This window comes from Oncorhynchus mykiss, chromosome 5 (genome assembly GCF_057628025.1).
Source record: "Oncorhynchus mykiss isolate SJ-2025 chromosome 5, ASM5762802v1, whole genome shotgun sequence".
NCBI classification, from domain to species: domain Eukaryota; kingdom Metazoa; phylum Chordata; class Actinopteri; order Salmoniformes; family Salmonidae; genus Oncorhynchus; species Oncorhynchus mykiss.
Window position 1 is genome coordinate 80,668,463 of NC_143026.1, and position 21,136 is coordinate 80,689,598.

At 45.8% G+C, this 21,136-nt stretch overlaps 1 protein-coding gene across 2 annotated transcripts in view; it reads left to right on the forward strand.

Annotated features, from left to right (window-relative positions):
- The first annotated feature begins 2,299 nt into the window (after positions 1 to 2,299).
- artn (artemin) overlaps positions 2,300 to 21,136 on the forward strand; it is a 31,192-nt gene continuing 12,355 nt past the window's right edge. Inside the window, exon 1 of one of the 2 annotated variants that reach the window (XM_036978486.2) lies at positions 2,300 to 3,002. In XM_036978486.2, the coding sequence (XP_036834381.2) occupies positions 2,972 to 3,002 (31 nt within the window). In that variant the 5' untranslated portion in view covers positions 2,300 to 2,971. The remainder of the gene's footprint in view (positions 3,003 to 21,136) is intronic. The other variant, XM_021604475.3, reaches the window with a different exon arrangement.

Here is a 21,136-nt window from a genome sequence, read left to right on the forward strand (position 1 = left end):
ACTCCGTTGTCCTCTGTCCTCTCTCGCCTCCTTTTGAAAAAGGTCAAAAGGAATTAGAGGATAGGCGGCTAGGAAAGGGAACATGGATGAAAATGCGTTTGTATGAAATGAGACTCCTTCTCCAGATCAGGCAAATTAAATTTACAGGGTGGATCCCAAATTAAATGTGTAAAGTGATCAAAATTATTGAAGTTAGTTTCAGAAAACATTTTATTGTTTTTAAACGTGTGCATGCTTTTCTCCCCTGACAAAACAAAATCTGATTCCAAGGGCGTGTGGCAGATTTCAAAACTTTTCCACGAAGGACTCAGATAGGATACACCTGAATATCCTCAATGAAAGGCTATAAAGCAGGGGAGGACGCTCTTCCGTTCGCCTACACATGAAATGGCATCTCCTTGAACACATCGGTTTCGGGGTCATGGAGGAGAGAAGACGAAGGAGAGAGGGTGGAGAATGGACTTTTGACCAAATGAGAAAAGGCCCAGAGCTGCTGCCAGGTCTTCAGACCACAACACTACTCACTGGTCACAGTCCAGGACTGCTGCAGGGGTCAACTAGCTCCTCATGGCTCTATAGACCACAACACTACTCACTGGTCACAGTCCAGGACTGCTGCAGGGGTCAACTAGCTCCTCATGGCTCTATAGACCACAACACTAGTCTAAGACTCACAGTCCAGGACTGCTGCAGGGATCAACTAGCTCCTCATGGCTCTATAGACCACAACACTAGTCTAAGACTCACAGTCCAGGACTGCTGCAGGGGTCAACTAGCTCCTCATGGCTCTATAGACCACAACACTACTCACTGGTCAAAGTCCAGGACTGCTGCAGGGGTCAGCTAGCTCCTCATGGCTCTATAGACCACAACACTAGTCTAAGACTCACAGTCCAGGACTGCCTGCTGCCCCTGTCCAACCCCTCCACAGTCACATGTGACCCATAACCCACCACACAGTGAGGATACTGAATACAATTCAGGCTTTATAAATTTTTGGCTTGAGAGGTTGTTTTGGTCATGCTGATGCTGTTCTCTGGGCAATCCTGAATAAAGACCTGGCCTCAGAGTCAGCAGCGTGGCCTGGAGTCACTCCTCAGTGCCCCTGTGAGCCCTTCTGTCTCCTGCCCCAGTGCCCCAGTCAAGCACCAGTCAGCCTCCTGTCCTGTCTCCATGCCCTAGCTCCAGGCAGGATGGCACGTTGGTTGGTCTCACCCCGTCAGGCAGCCTCCCAGGCTGGCCAAAGCTCGGCCAGTGGAGTGTGGCTGGGTCAAGCACCAGCAGGACCCAGTGAGCCAGTCAGCATCCATCGCTGCCCAAAGAAGGCAACCCTCTGTGGGGCTTTAATCTGCTGTTTGGCACCGCCTGGATTGAAGATGCTATGGCTTCGTGCTCCTGAGGTGGAGAAGAGATCCACAATCTGGAAAAGAGGTTTAGTTTGTGTTCCAAATGGCCCCCTTCACCTCCTATTCCCTATATAGTGCACTACTTTTGATCAGAGACCTATGGGTTCTGGTTAAAAGTAGTGCAAAACATAGGAAATAGGGTGCCATTTGGGACAGACATGTAGAGTTCAGAGCTGGCTGGCCCTGGCCTTGTAGCCAGTCGGGTGGGTTGGATTCCAGGCCAATCTTGATAACACCTCTAAAGCTTGAGATTCAGATTGCACCCCAGTCGCTTGCGGGAAGTTTGGTCATGAAAGTTTCCATCCCAAATGCCACCTTATTCCCTTTTTAGTGCACTATTTTTGACCAGGGCCCATAGTGCACTATATAGGGAATAGGTTGCCATTTGGGACGTAGCCTGTCTCATTACTGAGGTTTGTTTTATCAATTGTTAAGTGTGTGACTGGTGGTTTGAATGGCCTTATCTCAGAAACAAGCATTGGGCCAATTGCGGTCACATAGAAAAGTGTGGGTATTGATTAGGCATCAAGTAATTGTGCATGGATTGTAAAAAAAAAAAAATAAACACTTGAAATTCAACCTATTTTAAAACAAAGTATCTTTGTTTAAGTTTATTATGTCAAGCAAGTAGGCTACTGATATGATAAACGATCACAAGGGTCATTCAACAGGCAAAACGAGAAGACAATTCCACAACAATTATACATGTTACTAGATGTCAAATTATGATTGTCGTGGGTCATTTGTCGGTTTCATTGTTTTCAAGAGATAACACATTATGCAAGTACTGCAGTGCAGTGTGTAAAGTTAATACCAGCAGTGTGGTTGCATTTGACGCTCATAAAATGGGTGTACAGCTCTCTCCTATAGGTTGCCTTCGAGTACTCATTTAACATGCGCAGTTAATAGACACCGCCGCACGCGCGCGATCCTTTGGAATCTAAATGGGACACGCCAACCATTCTAACTGAACCGGGTCAACTTTGGACGTAGAAAAACGATATACGGAATCAAGTTAATGTAGAGATTAAAATAAGGAACCGAAATAGTAAGTAGGCCTAATCATGAGCTTTTGTAAATTGAGTGTCATTTCACAGAAAGCAACCTGTGTAGGCTATTGTGGGCTGGGATCATGTGATAGACGATGGAATTTGACACCACCCCAGGCTTTAAAAAACCTGAGCCAACTCACATCTGTATTTGGAGCTACAATTTAACACTAACATCTGCAGTTTACAGTGAAGAAAGAGGGAGACTATTTCTATTCAATGAGAACGATACCTGTGACGCGGACCATAACGCATCTCGGGCGCATCCATTGTGGAACATACAGAGAATCCCATGATCAAGTGAAGTTCTGTATGGAACTCTTATCATAGCCTGTCTATCTGGAAGTTTTTCAGAAAACTTTGGCTGCATATTTTTAATAAAAATTAAGATTGCGCAAGTATGCCAGTGTATGTAAGAGAGGAAGCCAGAGAAATATTTCTAAGGAATAAAGTGCCATTGCATTTAGATTGTTTTGGTTTTATAAGGTTGATATTTGTCTGCTCACACACACGTCCATGATTGGGAAGGTTGTCGGAGTCGGTGAAGGTAAGATTAAAATAAACACTATTGTTTTGTTGGCTAATTGTATAATCTATGTTTAATGTTTGTTTTTGCTTACAGCAAAGTGTAATGTTTTAAATTACCACACACAAGCAAACAATGTCGATGTAGCCGATATAATATGTCAGTAATTGCAGACTAGTTATTGCAGTCATGTTCAAACTCCTGCGCGGCATGAATTGGACTCCCTTCAGCTGCGCTCTGTAATGATCATTTGACTTTGTGCCAAATGTGCCAAGTCCTTTGACTTGTAATCCAACCTATATTAGTTTATATTTATATGTATCTAACTCTGACAGAAATGCTAATCCTACTTCTTCTACATAATCATTGTAATTTATTACTACAACAAATGATAATGGTGGTCATAATAATGACAGTATTAGTAATATACCAATAATATTAACATAATAATAAAGTTATTGATAATAAACAATCAAACTTTAATTACATTCAGTACAGATTGTATAGCTGTGTTATTTTTCTGTATGCATGTTTGTGTTTCTAAAACATTTATCCACTTGGGTGCAAATATATATATATATATATATATATATATATACTCTTCTAATTTGAAATGCAGAGATTTCAAAGAATGTATACCAAGAAATCACTGTCAACGAAAGAGATGTTAAATTCCTACAAAGTCAAATGTTTATTTTATTAGATAGTTGGATAGTACAAGATACATCTACCACATATGCGTAAATGCATGGGAATCATGGAAGGATATTCGTTGGAGCGAGTGCAGGAGCGACTGGTGCATGGAGAAATTGTGATTTCAGGCTGTTTGTTTTATCCATCGTCAGGTCACTTTATTTTCCTGGTCGCAGATGTCAGTCTGTGTGGTGATATTGAACTCGACACCCTCTTAAGCGTTTTCCAAAGAGGGCGACAAACCACCTGCTACTTGTGTGATTAAATTGTTTAGCTCTGGGTCCGGAGCAGTATTTTAGTTCTAAAGAGGCAGTTTCATTGGTGTGGATGTTAATTTGTTCACCTTTGCCATTTTCATTTTAATGTTAGCTATTTTTTACTTGACATGTGTATCAAGTTGACAAGCTTGTTTTTCTTCTAACATGAGTGTTTTTACTGATGAATGAAACCAAGCTGAAAATTGCATTAGAAAAATAGGCTATTTTAAAGTTCAAAATGGGTTTACCCAGGTCCTAGGTGCGGACAGTGATTGTTATCTGCAGTTACTTGAGGCTGGAGCAAATCACCATCAAGCTTCTCTCTCTCTATCTATCTTGTTCTCTCCATCCATCTGTCCTTTCAAGGTATTTTTACAAATGTGTCTAGAATGTTGAATAGGTCCATTGTCTGCTCTCTCATGGAACTATGGCCTCTTCATGTAGGCAGTAAATTATATCGCTATCCTCTTACCAGATAAAATGCATTAATAATGGTGGGATTGTTTAATTTGAAATGAAAGGAAGGCAATTTGTTTGTAGTAGTAGTCTTTCCTCTGAATTTAAAATCTTGCAGTGTTGCAGTACATATCCTACTCTAAAGGATACACCAAAGCCCAACAGGGTCCATTTAGTAATCCATAAGGAAGGGGTAAGGCAAGGGATAGGGCATGGGTGCTCTGCTGTGTGATGCTGGGGAGAGTCATGGGCTTGAGTCAGGTTGTGACAGAATAACTTCAGTCTGCTTTATAGCAGTGAGGACTAATGAGAGGCCTGGTAGTAATGACAAACACCTTCAGTCCTTCAGTTTTCAGTCCCCTCTAAGGGTCAGGTCAGACCTCACCATTAACAACCAGTTAGAGTAGCAGCCCATACTCCAAATGCCATACCTCATACTCCATCCTTAACTGATAGCTTGGTCCCATACTGAATGTGCTGTAGGAAACTTTTGTATCGTTGGTTGTTGTGCCATACGTGACAACAATAGTGGAATTGTCTAGAGCGCATCGAGTATAGGCCCAGGCAATATCTGTGGGAGATACAGAGGGTGTGACATGCACCTTTCTTTCAGTCAGAACCCTTTCTCTCAGTCAGAACCCTTTCTCTCAGTCAGACCCCTTTCTCTCAGTCAGACCCCTTTCTCTCAGTGTCAGACCCCTTTCTCTCAGTGTCAGACCCCTTTCTCTCAGTTTCAGACCCCTTTCTCTCAGTCAGAACCCTTGCTCTCAGTCAGAACCCTTGCTCTCAGTCAGAACCCGTAAGGGTTAAGGTAAGGGTTAAGGTTAGTAGATAGTTTAAATGTTACTGAGTGTGTGTCTGCAATAGTGTGTACATTTATTAGTTGTCCTCTGATAGGGTCTCTGTTCACATGACCTCATACAGCATGACATGAGGTCATAACATGCCCTGCTCAGCTGATCACTGTTGCAGATATGGAAACGTACTTTGACACCAGACCACCCTTGACATTAAATGCTCACACCAGTAGAAATCCACTTTTTTGAGTTGAAAAGCGATGGCCAGAGCTTACCCATGATGTTGCACAACGATTTAAGTCCACAAGTCATTGTTTAAGTCAAAGTATGATATATTTCATATAATCCGAACTTCCCATTTCATGTTAATCCACGTGAATGCGGTGTATTTTCCTATGATATGACATACAAATTATTTTCAGCCTACGTTTCGTTTCAGGGCTGGGTTTTATTTGAATTTTACCATCCACCAGCATGGCATTGTTTATTAATAATACACAGCTGCAAAGTTAGCGCCAAAGATCATGGCTGACGTTTTACATTCTCCCAACCAATTGTGCTATTCTGTTAGTTTTTAAAAAAATCATATTTTTTAAACTTATTGTGTACATAATGATGCTGTCTCTTATGACCGAAAATAACTTCTGTTTAAATCAGATCAGCGATTATTCACGGCAGACTGGAAGAAACTTTTTCCTTTAACGAGTAGGATATTCTGCTTTCACTGGAACAGGCCCAGACCCCCGCCTTTTGCGTGAAGAAAAGACGCAGGAAAAGGGGCCGCAGATCAGGCAGCCTTCTGAGAATCCGTAGGCAAGCGAGTAAACTCCCACTACCATCCGTTCTTCTTGCTAACGTACAATCATTGGAAAATAAAATTGATGACCTACGATTAAGATTATCCTACCAACGGGACATCAAAAACTGTAACATCTTATGTTTCACCGAGACGTGGCTGAACGACGATACGGACAATATAGAGCAAGCGGGATTTTCCATGCACCGACAAAACAGACGCTACCTCTGTTAAGACGAGGGGTGGGGGTGTGTGTCTGTTTGTCAATAACACCTGGTGCGCAATGTCTAATATTAAAGAGGTTGAGGTATTGCTCGCCTGAGGTAGAGTATTTTATGATAAGCTGTAGACCACACTATCTACCAAGAGAGTTCTCATCTATATTATTCTTAGCCATCTATTTACCACCACAGAACGAAGCTGGCACTAAGACTGGTCTCAGCCAAATCTATAAGGCCATAAGCAAAGAAGAAAATGGTCACCCAGAAGCGGCACTCCTAGTGGCCGTGGAATTTAATGCAGGCAAACTTAAATCAGTTTTACCACATTTTTACCAGCATGTCACATATGCAACCAGAGAAGAAGAAACTCTTAGACCACCTTTACTCCACACACAGAGATGCATACAAAGCTCTCTCCGCCCTCCATTTGGCAAATCTGACCATAATTCTATCCTCCTAATTCCTGCTTACAAGCAAAAACTAAAGTAGGAAGTACAAGTGACTTGCTCAATACGAAAGTGGTCAGATGATGCGGATGCTACACTACAGGACTGTTTTGCTAGCACAGACTGGATATGTTCCGGTATTCATCCAATGGCATTGACGAGTACACCACCTCAGTCATCAGCTTCATCAATAAGTGCATGGACAACGTCGTTTCCACAGTGACTGTACGTACATATCCCAACCAGAAGCCATGGATTACAGGCAACATCCGCATCGAGCTAAAGGCTAGAGCTGCCGCTTTCAAGGAGCGGGAGACTAATCCGGACGTTTATAAGAAATCCCGCTGTGCCCTCAGATGAACCATCAAACAAGCAAAGTGTCAATACAGGATTAAGATTGAATCCTACTAAACCAGCTCTGACGCTCGTCAGATGTGGCACGGTTTGAAAACTATTACGGACTACAAAGGGAAACCCAGATGCGAGCTGCCCAGTGACGCAAGCCAACCAGACGAGCAAAATGCCTTTTATGCTTGCTTCGAGGAAAGCAACACTGAAGCATGCACGAGAGCACCAGGTGTTCTGGATGACTGTGTGATAACGCCCTCTGTAGCTGATGTAAACAAAACCTTTAAACAGGTCAACACTCACAAAGCCGCTGGGCCAGATGGATTACCAGGATGTGTACTCAAAGTATGCACGGACCAACTGGCAGGTGTCTTCACTGACATTTTCAAGCTCTCCCTGTCCGAGTCTGTAATACCAACATGTGTTAAGCAGACCACCATTGTGCCTGTGCCCAAGAACACTAAGGTAACCTGCCTAAATGACTACTGACCCGTAGCACTCACGTCTGTAGCCATGAAGTGTCTTGAAAGGCTGGTCATGGCTCAAATCAACACAATCATCCCAGAAACCCTAGACCCACTCCAATTTGCATACCGCCCCAACAGATCCACAGATTATGCAGTGTCTATTGCACTCCACACTGCCCTTTCCCACCTGGAAAAAAGGAACACCTATGTGAGAATGCTATTCATTGACTACAGCTCAGCGCTCAACACCATAGCGCCCTCAAAGCTCATCAATAAGCTAAAGACCCTGAAACTAAACACCTCCCTCTGCAACTGGATCCTGGACTTCCTGACGGGCTGCCCCCTGGTGGTAAGGGTAGGTAACAACACATCCGCCATGCTGATCCTCACCGCGGGCCCCTCAGGGGTGCGTGCTCAGCCCCTTCCTGTACGCACTGTTCACTCATGACTACACGGCCAGGCACGACTCCAACACCATCATTAAATTTGCAGATGACCCAACAGTGGTAGGCCTGATCACTGACAACAACGAGACAGCCTATAGGGAGGAGGTCAGAGACCTGGCAGTGTGGTGCCAGGACATCAACCTCTCCCTCAACGTGATCAAGACAAAGGAGATGATTGTGGACTTCAGGAAGAATTTGACCGAGCACGCCCCCATTCTCATCGACGGGGCTGCAGTGGAGCAGGTTGAGAGCATTAAGTTCCTTGGTGTCCACATCACCAACAAACTAACATGGTCCTAGCACACCATGACAGTCGTGAAGCAGGCACGACAAACCTATTCCCCTCAGGAGACTGAAAAGATTTGGCATGGGTCCTAAGATCCTCAAAAGGTTCTGCAGCTGCACTATCGAGAGCATGGTATGGCAACTGCTCGGCCTCTGACCGCAAGGCACTACAGAGGGTAGTGCGAATGGCCCAGTACATCACTGGGGCCAAGATTCCTGCCATCTAGGACCTCTATGCCAGGCGGTGTCAGAGGAAGGCCCTAAAATTGTCAAAGACTCCAGCCAACCTAGTCATAGACTGTTCTCTCTGCTAACTCATGGCAAGCGGGACCGGAGCGCCAAGTCTAGGTCCAAGAGGCTTCTAAACAGCTTCTACCCCCAAGCCATAAGACTGCTGAACATCTAGTCAAATGGCTACCCAGACTATTCACATTGTCCCCACCCTCCTTACCACTGCCACTCTCTGTTGTCATCTATTCATAGTCACATTAATTACCTGTACACACTTCCTCAACTAGTCGGTGCCCCCGCACATTGACTCTGTACCGGCACCCCCCTGTGTAAATTGTTATTTTTTTTACTGCTGCTCTTTAGTTACTTGTTACTTTCATCTCTTATTCTTATCCATATTTTTGGTAACTGCACTGTTGGTTAGGGGATCGTAAGTAAGCATTTCACTGTGGGGTTTACACCTGTTGTATATCAGCGCAGGTGACTGATAAAATTTGCTTTGATTTGTACCACAGCTGAAGCCTGCCAGCTAAGCCTGCCTACCTACCGAAGGTTGCACCGTGTCCATTACAATGAAAACATATTACTGGAGCTTCATCTTATTCTTTCAAACTATTTTTATGGTGGATTCTCTGACACAATTTATGGAAGATACCAACACTTTTGAGATGACAATAGATGGCGAAGTCAAAGATAAGCCAGTTGTTTCCATCTGTGGAAAACTTTTCCCTAAATCAATGCTTATGATAGATTTATCTCCAGAACCACCCACCTGGCTAATCTTTTGAATTCAGTATAGTAAAAAAAACTGCAACAACATAACATTAGCTAGATAGAAAAAGTTAACAAGAGGTTAGCAGTGCCCTATTTGTTTCTGTTTATTAATCTACGTGGATATTCCCACACCCAAATTGTGAATATGTGTGAGTAGCCTTCGTCATTCTTTGGCACTGGAACCTAAACAAGAATTTCCTCTCTAGGACGGGAAATTACGTTGAAATGGTGGCGCAACTTCCTCTGGGAGGTTCTTTAACATAGTGAACAGCTCAACTATAATTTTTCCAAATTCAAATGGCTTGGAGGAAACAAAACATGCAGTAGTATAACACCATGCCACCAAAGAAAGTGGGCAATCATGCTGCAATGCATGGATTTTTATAAGCAGAAATATGTCAAGTGAAAGTGGTCCCACCCTATTGAGAGTTCAAAATGCCTCATTAATTTTGTCTTGTTTTAACAGAGAAGTGCATACAAATACATGTTTCCCAAATGGCACCCTATTCCCTATTTAGTGCACTACTTTTGACCAGGGCCCATAGCACTCTGGTTAAAGGTAGTGCACTATATAGGGAATAGGGTGTCGTAGTCAGTGTTTTAAAATAGGAGACCCAGGATCCTGCTGGTTTTCTGCGGAGGGGAAGATGATTACTAGGAAAAGCTTTTGGAATTGAGTTGTCTACTCCAAACAGCTTGCTGTGGCAATGCAGTATATTGGCATGTGTGTAAACAGAGCTAACCTCTCCCAGAAAGCCTGAGTCACAGATGTGGATGTGATGTCCCCAGCAGTGGAGAGAGGACACCATGCCAGCTCCTTTTCTCTCCCCCCACACTTCTCTCTGACCCAGCTACTCTTTTTCTCTACCTATACTCACACCATAGCAAGTACAATTGTTGGCGCAAAGCACATTTTTAATTTGAAACTTTCACCCAAATTACTTGAGACAATGTTTAACTTATAAATGATTTGTAAAGCATTTATGAACTGCCAATGATGACTTTCTGAATGCTCTATAAAGCCTTTTATAAGTCATATTCCATTCAAAGTAAAGCCCATGTTTGAATAATGCTTGTATAGTAGGCTACAGACTCAGATAATCTCCATCGAGAGGGAGTCAGAGAGAGAGACTCTCTCTGACTCTCTCTCTCTGACTCTCTCTCTCTGACTCTCTCTCTCTGACTCTCTCTCTCTGACTCTCTCTCTGACTTGACTCTCTCTCTCTGACTCTCTGTGAAGCCAGAGATTCACAGGTGTAGCCTCACTAACAGCCCAACTTAACATCTGCTCCACACAAGTCACGCTCACACGGAAGGAGCATGTTGGGAATGCAAACAGCCTCCACTTAATTTGTAAAAGGCAAATGTAAAAAAATTCTTCCAGACGGGCTCATCCTTCAAGAGGCTTGGAGTGGTCCGCCACACACTAACACACATTAAATCATACTCACACACAGTATAGTGTTTGTTTCGCTGGTATACTGTTAAGGAAATTGAATAGTGTTTTGTTTGGACGGTTGGTGGTCTGAATTCCATGTTAGTCACAGTAGCTTTCTCCGCAATGGACAGTTATTTAGATTCTACCCTTACTGTATCGTCTGGATAAATGAATGGAGGTGATTACTCGCAGAGGGGATAAGGGGATCTTGATATATAACCTCTTTTAGTCATAATTCAAGTATTTTTCTCCTCTTTATTAGGGAAAGGGGGATACCTAGTCAGTTGTCCAACTGAATGTATTCAGCTGAAATGTGTATTCCGCATTTAACCCAACCCCTCTGAATCAGAGAGGTGCGGGAGGCTGCCTTAATCGACATCCATTTCTTCAGCGACCGGGGAACAGTGGGTTAACTGCCTTGCTCAGGAGCAGAACAACAGATTTTTACCTTGTCAGCTCAGGGGATTCGATCCAGCAACCTTTCAGTTACTGGCCCAACGCTCTAAATTACATCCTTATAATGTGTTAACGGTAAACTTAATGTGTAAGTGGAACAAGTCACTGTAACCTGGGATATAGGTAAACTGTATGCATCCATCTTTGAACACCTGCGCCCTAAAAAAGTAATATGATAATAAAATAAAAAAATGCTATATGCTAATTAAATTACTTAACGCATGCAGGGCTGTCACTTTGAATAAGGCGTGCTATTCCACCATACCTCCACGTCCTTCCATGACACGTGTTTTGCCATAGCTTCAATAGTGTTGACATAAAAGGGAGGTTCCTAGTACCTTCTAGAACCTTCCATCCTGTAACAGTACAGAAACTAACTGCATGGCTGTATATTTTTGAAAGGTAGTGAGCTGATTGTGTCATACTCAACATGCTTTAAATCTCTATTAAAGTGTAAATCATCTCTGTTTGGATATGTAAAGTATTTGCTGCAGATTTGTTCAGCATGAGTACTATCAAACATCATTAAGGTTACTCAGAAGCCTCCGTAGAGGTTATGGAAGCCTTAACTGAGTGTGCCCATTACTTAATGAAGGATTTCACCGGATTTAGACAGATTGTAACATGCAAAACAAGTGAGATGTGACCACGGGAAGTAGCATTTTGTACGCTGAACTAAACTGAACAGCTACTCCATTGGTGAACTCTCAAGGTCAGAAGTGACATCCCCTTTCTGTTATTGAGAACAACTCTTTAGAATATCGTAGTAGGTCACACACAAAGTTTGCCACTTGAGCATCATAAAGATGTAAAATACTCAGCAACTCTTGGGAGGGCAATAGAAGTTCACCTCAAACATACTTTATTGTTCAAAAAGTGAGGTAGCTGCAGTATTGTTGTTCCATCTGATTTGAGCATCACAACAGTCCTCAGGTATGTTTAGCGGTTGCTAGTGTTTTCCCTGCCAGTGGCTCTACTTTTCCCAGTCTGAAAGGAAACTGGCCCTCCGTGACAGTTCAGTCCAGGCAGCCAGGCTAAGGTCCTCGACGGCCCAGGGAGAAGGCCTGTTTTGACATGTCTCCATTCAGAGTGGCAGGCCAGATTAAGAATAGCCAGCTAATTGACATTCTAACCATAACAGGCCTAATCTGTGGTCAACCATGTCCAATCCGTTGTGAACCATGCCCAAACTCAAGCACCTCCCGTCAGCTTTGAATCATGTGCTGCCTGATAGTGTTACAATTTTTATATTCTGAAGGGTGCATAATCTGCGTATACTGTAGGCCTATGCATTGTAGCTACATTTCTATATTTAAATCTGAGGAAGACTTGCATATGTGTGTACATTTGCTGAAAAATAGGAGGTGGAGGAGTATGTGTACAGATGTACTATCTTAATTTGATCTCTGTTGTCACAGAGAATTTTCCTGCACAGCAGGAAATGCAAACTTGTAGCAGTTGTGGACTTGAGTCACATGATTTGGACTCGAGTCTGACTCAACTCACAAATGTGATGGCTTGAGACTCGACTTGTTATAAAATAAAATAAGACTTGACTTGTGACCGATGACTTGAAATTATCTGGACAGGTTTTGTAATGTTTCATCACTTATTTTGTGGCATAGATTCTTATTACCTTGGAAAAAAACATGCAACAGATTGGCTAGTGAAACGCATACTTGGCCCTTTGATTGGACCAGCAAACTGTCAATCAACACAGGTCAGGTGGATCAGCTCCCCAATTTTTTGGGGTGATCAAGAATATGAACTGTTTTTTGTGTCGTGGAACAAAGAGGAGACGCTACAGACGTTTTTGTGAGAAGACCAATTTTCGGGATGTCTCCTGGTCTGACAAACACCGCTGTAGCTCAGACACCTTCCACCGCAGATGTGGAAGGCCAACATAGGTGGATGCAGCCCATGCTAAAAAAAATGATATCTCTAGTTTAAACAGGGATTTTGATGGAGATTTTTTATTATGTTACTTAGACTGATGCACGGGTGCATCAATAGACTCTTAAGGATTAAACCTCAAATACTCTACAAGTTCAAAGTGTCCTGCATTGCAGGAACATTCTCCTGTAACTGGGTGATCAAATTAAGATCCAACATCTGTAGTAATGATGATGAATACTAGAGGATGAATCATAGAGCCCCCTGCCTGATAGCCTGGTCCCAGATCTGTTTGTGCTGTTTAGCCATGACCTTCATGTTTGGCATGACAATCACCATAGTAGTTGGAAAGACAGCAGAAATGGATCTGGGATCCAGGCTAGCAGTCTAGTGACGCAGCATCGCATTCCCCATAGTTGTTCTCAGCATACTTCACATTGTCTCTCTATCTAAGCTGTAAACACAGACATATTTTGTCAGAGAAACAATACAAGTTACATACGGGATCGTTCCTTCAGTAGGGTGATGGATTTTTACACTTGATTAAGTAATATCATGTCCTTCATTCATTCATTAATTTGTTTCCTTATAATTTTGACACTTTTGGAGATCCAAGGGTTCCCTGTTCTGGTTCCAACATCCTCAGAAAGGGTTAGTGTCTGTCTGTCTAAACAGATCTGAGGTAGACTATACCAAGTGACAGAGTGATGGGCTAAGGATGTGTAAGCAGTAGCAGCTGGAAGTGGAACAATTTAATCCATGTGTAATCGAATCCATGATAAGCTTCTCATTTTACAGGTGTGGACGTTGTGTAATCATTGACTGCAAGATTTCACGGTGTCATGGTTTAGTTTGTCTCCCTCCTTTCTCCTGCTCTATTGTGATGTTCTACCTCCTTTCTACTGTGATGGTCTCCCTCCTTTCTCCTGCTCTATTGTGATGTTCTACCTCCTTTCTCCTGCTCTATTGTAATGGTCTCCCTCCTTTCTCTTGCTCTATTGTGATGATCTCCCTCCTTTCTCCTGCTCTATTGTGATGGTCTCTTTTCTCCTATATTGTGGTCTCCCTCCTTTCTCCTGCTCTATTGTGATGGTCTCCCTCTTTTCTCCTGCTCTATTGTGATGTTCTACCTCCTTTATCCTGCTCTATTGTGATGGTCTCCCTCTTTCTCCTGCTATATTGTGATGGTCTCCTTTCTCCTGCTATATTGTGATGGTCTCCTTTCTCCTGCTCTTTTGTGATGGTCTCCCTCATTTCTCCTGCCCTATTGTGATGAATCTGAGGGTGTGAAGGGTTGTTGGGTCACAGTGCAGCAGTCCAACTTTTTCTTGACATCCAGTGGTCCGACCACAGCTCAGCCTGATGGAGCTTGGGCTGCGTTCCAAATTGCACCCTATTCCCTTTATAGTACACTACTTTTGACCATAGACCATGCTAGTTCTAGTGCACTACTGGTCAAAAGCAGTGCACTGTGTAGAGAATAGGGTGCCATTTGGGACGCACACTGGGTCTGGGATGGTGTGGCTTGGTCTGACTTGCTCACTGTGCCCATATGTGGTTGAGGAGCTCTCTCTGCTTCTCTCATGTAAGCCTGTGTAAATTCTCTATTGGTGTGTAATGCTACGAGCCTGACCTGACATCTGCACTGTTTGTGGGCAAAGACAATTAAAGTATTCTAATGAGCTCATCCACACCTCAGATATGGACTCGCATACAGGCAACACATACACACAGTTCCATCATGATGAGTCCATCAGTTTCAACTAAATCTTCCCCACTTGACTGTAACCTATGGATTCTATGCTCCCTTTATGGGCCAGAGTGTTAGACCAACACTTAACCACCAGGATTAAGTATGCACAGGGTTACGATGATCTAAAAGCCTGGCTTCCTCTTCCTGCCAGGATAAATAGTCACTGTACCATTTTAACTCTATTAGAAAACCTTTGACTACGTCCCAAATGCCATAGCGCATAGCGTTTTGGTCAAAAGTAGGGCACTATATAGGGAATAAGGTGCTATTGGGGACACATACCTTCTTGTTTGTCCTAGTCATGTAGCTTGTGGTTGTAATAGTAGTATCCCAGTTTACTGGGCAACTATTGATTAGCTGATTCCCTGGGTAAGGGTTGTGGCGGCCGGGCTGGCGAGGCTAACTGGTGTGGTGTAATGGGAGCCTGGTCTTCTCCTAACCTACCACGTCATGTCTGTCATCCAACCTGCAATCAGGAAGCACTGTCAAGGCTTTGTCTGCCAGGGAAGGCCAGTCAGGGATATTTTTAGAAACCTACAGTCATAACAGGGATTTTTTAAAACTGAGATAAAGCAGATACGGCTTTGTTGACTTATTTGGTTATTTACACTGTCGTCGGGGAAGAAAGGTGCTCCTTTAGATTCTTTATGGTTGTCACCTTTGTATCTGCCTTGCTAGGAAATTCAAGTCACACTTACGTGTTTAGTGTGAACCTTGTGGCTGTCTTCAAGTACTTTATTCTGTAATCTGATTATAGGACATAAATGGGATTGAAATTCAAGTCAGACTCACCAGTTGTTTTATTGATAAAACACATGGATGATTAAATCAAGGACCCTTTTAAGCAATTAAATGGTAAAGCAAATATTCCTGTTTTACAAGGTCTGTTTTATTGAGATTGAGTCCTATCCAGGACCTCATTGTTTTGAGCAAGCTAGGCTGTATGCAGGAACGACTGTCTTCTCAGAACTAGCTCCAGCCGTATCTTGTTCTGAACAGTGACAGCTGAAAATGAACAAGAACTCTTCCAGACAATACAGGCAAGAATTGAGAGAGGAGACACTGGACTAGAATGCAAGATCCCATGCTCACTAACCCAACCCTCAACCCTCAGCCACAACAACAACATATATTTTCTGTCCTGATTAAGCCCAGTGAGGCGCATCATGTACTCTTTAGAAGAAAAAGAAACGCACACCTATTAAGACGAGGTGCTGGCTAGCAGAGTAAACTTGAAAATAAGAGAGCTGCACACTCTAGGAGCTCCGATGCAAAAATGTAATTACCAACGTGTCGACAGCCAAGCTGTCCTCATCAGGGTATCATGAGGGCATCATGTACTCTTGCCTGGTCAAGCTGAGATAGGAACCAGCCCAGCGACACAAACTAGCTGTGAACGACAGCTCCAGCTCCTCTCCTTGGCAGACTGTCACAAACGTGTTGAGGTTGACAGCAGACCTCTTTCTCACCTCTCCACTTGACATCTCCTCTCTGTTTCTGGCTATGAACCTTGGCCCTGCAGCATGGGACAAGTGTCACGGCCGTTGAAATAACTGCACCAAGGTGTAGCGTGGTGAGCGTACATATTATTTTATTTAGAAAAGACGCCGAACAATAAACACTACAAAACAAACCGTGATGCTAAAGGCTATGTGCCATAAAGTCAACTACCCACAAAGACAGGTGGGAAAAGGGCTACCTAAGTATGGTTCTCAATCGGAGACAACGATAGACAGCTGTCTCTGATTGAGAACCCTACCCGGCCAAACATAGAAATACAAATAATAGAATACCCAACCCAAATCACACCCTGACCAAACCAAATAGAGACATAAAAAGGTTCTCTAAGGTCAGGGCGTGACAACAAGGCACTCCTATTGAGGGAAACAAAAATTCCATTAACTCACCACACTTTGTAATGCATCTGTGTGTAGCTGGTGAGATGAGTCAGGCACAGGTCAACAGATATGAGTAATGAAAGCAATTTTACTCAATAATATAACAATACACGTCGTATAAATACAAGGTCACAAATACGGACCGCAATACAATAAACAATTACTCACAAACAAACATGGGGAAACAGAGGGTTAAATAATGAACAAGTAATTGGGGAATTGAAACCAGGTGTGTAAGACAAAGACAAAACAAATGGAAAATTAAAATTGGATCTGCGATGGATAGAAGGCCAGTGATGTCGACCGCCGAACGCCGCCCGAACAAGGAGAGGGACCTACTTCGGCGGAAGTTGTGACAGTACCCCCCCTCCCCCCCCTGATGCGCGGCTCCAGCAGCACACCGACACCGACCTCGGGGATGACCTGGAGGACGAGGCGCAGGGCGATCCGGATGGAGACGGTGGAACTCCCGCAGCAACAAAGGTTCCAAGACGTCCTCCACCTGCACCCAGCATCTCTCCTCTGGACCGTACCCCTCCCACTCCACAAGATACTGAAGGGCCCTCGCCTGATGCCTCGAGTCCAGGATGGCTCGAACAGCATACCCCGGGGCCCCGGGGCGGAGGAACCTCCCTAATCTCAGACTCGTGGAGTGGACCAGCCACCACCGGCCTGAGGAGAGACACATAGAACGAGGGATTAATATGGTAATCTGGGGAAGCTGTAACCTGTAGCATACCTCGTTCAGTCTCCTCGGGACTTTGAATGGCCCCACAAACCGCGGACCCAGCTTCCGGCAGGGCAGGCTGAGGGGCAGGTTTCGGGTCGAGAGCCAGACCCAGTCCCCCGGTGCGAACACCGGGGCCTCACTGCGGTGGCGGTCGGTGCTCGCCTTCTGCCGCCTCACGGCCTGTTGCAGGAGCACATGGGTGGTGTCCCAGGTCTCCTCCGAGTGCTTAAACCATTTGTCCACCGCAGGAGCTTCGATCGGGCTCTGATGCCAAGGTGCCAGAACCGGCTGATACCCCAGTACGCACCGGAAAGGGGAGAGTTTAGTGGAGGAGTGGCGGAGTGAGTTTTGGGCCATCTCTGCCCGGTCCAGGCAATATGACCGCAGAAACCTACCCACATCCGTTACTCTTGGGGTGAAAACCTGAGGTGAGGCTGACCGAGACCCCCAGACACTCCATGAATGCTCTCCTGACCCTGGACCTGAACTGGGGACCCCGATCAGAGACTATGTCCTCAGGCACCTCGTAGTGCCGGAAGACGTGAGTGAACAGGGCCTCCGCAGTCTGTAGGGCTGTAGGGAGACCAGGCAAAGGGAGGAGACGGCAGGATTTAGAAAACCGATCCACAACGACCAGGATCGTGGTGTTGCCCTGTGAGGGAGGAAGATCCGTCAGGAAGTCCATGGACAGGTGCTACCACGGCCGTTGTGGAACGGGTAGGGGTTGTAACTTCCCTCTGGGCAGGTGCCTGGGAGCCTTGCACTAGGTGCACACCGAGCAGGAGGAAACATAAACCCTCACATCCTTGGCCAAGGTGGACCACCAGTACTTCCCTCTATGTCCGACCAATGCCAGGGTGACCAGAGGAGGGTGACGTGTGGGCCCAATAGCTCAAATGGTCACGGACAGCAGACGGAATGTACAGGCGCCCAGCTGGACACTGGGGGGGAGTGGGCTCTGTGCGTAACGCCTGATCGATGTCCGCGTCCAGCTACCACACCATCGGTGCCACCAGGCAAGAGGCCGGAAGTATGGGAGGGTGATCCATGGAGCGCTCCTCTGTTATACATCCGGGACAGTGCGTCTGCCTTAGCGTTCTGGGGACCTGGTTTGTAGGACCGAGTGAAAACAAAACGGGTAAAGAACATGGCCTACCTTGCCTGGCGAGGGTTCAGTCTCCTCGCCACCCAGATGTACTCCAGATTGCGCTGGTCAGTCCAGATGAGAAAAGGGTGTTTAGCCCCCTCAAGCCAATGTCTCTACGCCTTCAGGGCCTTGACAACAGCCAACAGCTCCCGGTCCCCCACATCATAGTTTCGCTCCGCCGGGCTGAGCCTCTTCGAAAAGAAAGCACAGGGGCGGTGCTTTGGTGGCGTGCCCGAGCGCTGAGAGAGCACGGCTCCCATCCCAGCCTCAGACGCGTCCACCTCCACTATGAACTCCAAAGAGGGATCCGGATGAGCCAGCACGGGAGCCGAGGTAAACAGAGCCTTCAGGTGACCAAATGCCCTGTCCGCCTCACCTGAACACTGCAGCCGCACAGGTCCCCCCTTCATCAGTGAGGTAATGGGAACTGCTAGCAAGCAATGCAGGTGCTTCTACACCTGCATTGCTTGCTGTTTGGGGTTTAGGCTGGGTTTCTGTACAGCGCTTTGAGATATCAGCTGTTGTACGAAGGGCTATATAAATACATTTGATTTGATTTGCTACCTGACCAAAACCCCGGATAAAACTCTGGTAGTAGTTTGCAAACCCTAGAAACCGCTGCACTTCCTTTACCGTGGTGGGAGTCGGCTAATTACGCACGGCTGAAATGTGGTCACTCTCCATCTCCACCCCTGAAGTGGAAATGCGGTACCCTAGGAAGGAGACGGACTGTTGGAAGAACAGACATTTCTCAGACTTGACGTACAGGTCATGCTCCAACACTCGCTCCAACACTCGACCAAGCACCCTGCGCACCAGGGACACATGCTCGGCGCGTGTAGCGGAGTATATCAGAATGTCGTTGATATACACCACTACACCCTGCCCGTACAGGTCCTGGAAAATCTTGTCAACAAAGGCCTGGAAGACTGATGGAGCATTCATCAACCCGTAACCCGTAAGGCATGATGGTACTCAAGGTACTCATTAGTGCCCTGAGGTGGCACTAAATGCCGTCTTCCACTCGTCCCCCTCCCGGACACGCACCAGGTTGTAAGCGCTCCTGAGATCCAATTTTGTAAAGAAGCACGCCCTGTGCATTGACTCGATCGCACTGGCGATGAGAGGCAGCGTGTAGCTGTACCTCACAGTGATCTGAATGATACCTCGATAGTCAATACACGGACGCAGACCCCCATCCTTCTTCTTCACAAAAAATAAACTCGGGGGGCAGGTGAAGTGGAGGGCCGAATGTATCCCTGCCCCAGGGATTCGGAGACATATGTTTCCATAGCCGCCGTCTCCTCCTGTGACAGAGGATACACGTGACTCCTGAGAAGTGCTGCGTCTACCAGGAGATTTATTGCACAATCCCCCCGTCGATAGGGTGGTAATTGAGTCGCCCTCTTCTTACAGAAGGAGAGAGCCAAATCGGCATATTCTGAGGGGATGTGCACGTTGGGGACCTGGTCTGGATTTTCCACCATAGTCGCACCGATGGAAACCCCTACACACCTCCCTGAGCACTCTCATGACCACCCCTTGAGCCCTCTGTTGCCACGAAATAGTGGGGTCATGACAGGCCAACCAGGGTAGGCCCAGCACCACGGGAAACGCAGGAGAATCAATAAGGAAGAGACAGTTTCTCTCCTCATGACTCTCCTGCGTAACCATGTCTAGTGGAGCGGTGGCCTCCCTAATCAGCCCTGACCCTAATGGTCGATTATCTAGGGCATGCACAGGGAAAAGCATATCCACAGGAACAAGGAGGGTCCCTAAACTATGGGCAAATGAACGGTCAATAAAATTCCCAGCCGCGCCTGAATCTACTAGCGCCTTATGCCTGGAATGCGGGGAAAACTCAGAAAATGTAATAAACACATACATGTGAGCAACAGGGGGCTCTGAGCCTGGTGCCGACTCACCTGGGGTGACACGATAGTGCCCTGCCTGCTGCCTCGACTCCCTGAGAAACCCCCCCAGCACCGACCAGCAGTGTGCCCTCTGTGGCCACAGATGGTGCAGGGAATGACCCTCCTCCTCCGGTCGCCCTAAGCGCAGCACCTCCCAGCTCCATGGGCGTCAGATTGGAGGTGCTGGGGGATGGAACTGACTGGCCCCGATCCGGATAATCCGCAGGTGGCCAGCAAGTTGTCCAGTCGGATGGACAGGTCCACCAGCTGGTCCAATGTGAGGGTGGTGTCTCGGCAGGCCAACTCCCGATGGACGTCCTCGCGCAGACTGCACCTGTAGTGATTGTTCAGGACCTTGTCGCTCCATCCCACGCTGGCGGTCAGGGTCCGGAAGTCCAAAGCGAAATCCTGCACGCTCCTCGTCCCCTGCCTCAGATGGAAAAGGCGTTCACCTTTTTTTGACCCCACGGGGTGAGATCTTGCGTTGAGCCCCAGATCGAGGGAGATTATCAGTGGTCTTGTATGTCTTCCATTTCCTAATAATTGCTCCCACAGGTGATTTCTTCAAACCTATTGCAGATTCAGTCTTCCCAGCCTGGTGCAGGTCTACAATTTTGTTTCTGGTGTCCTTTGACAGCTCTTTGGTCTTGGCCATAGTGGAGTTTGGAGTGTGACTGTTTGAGGTTGTGGACAGGTGTCTTTTATACTGA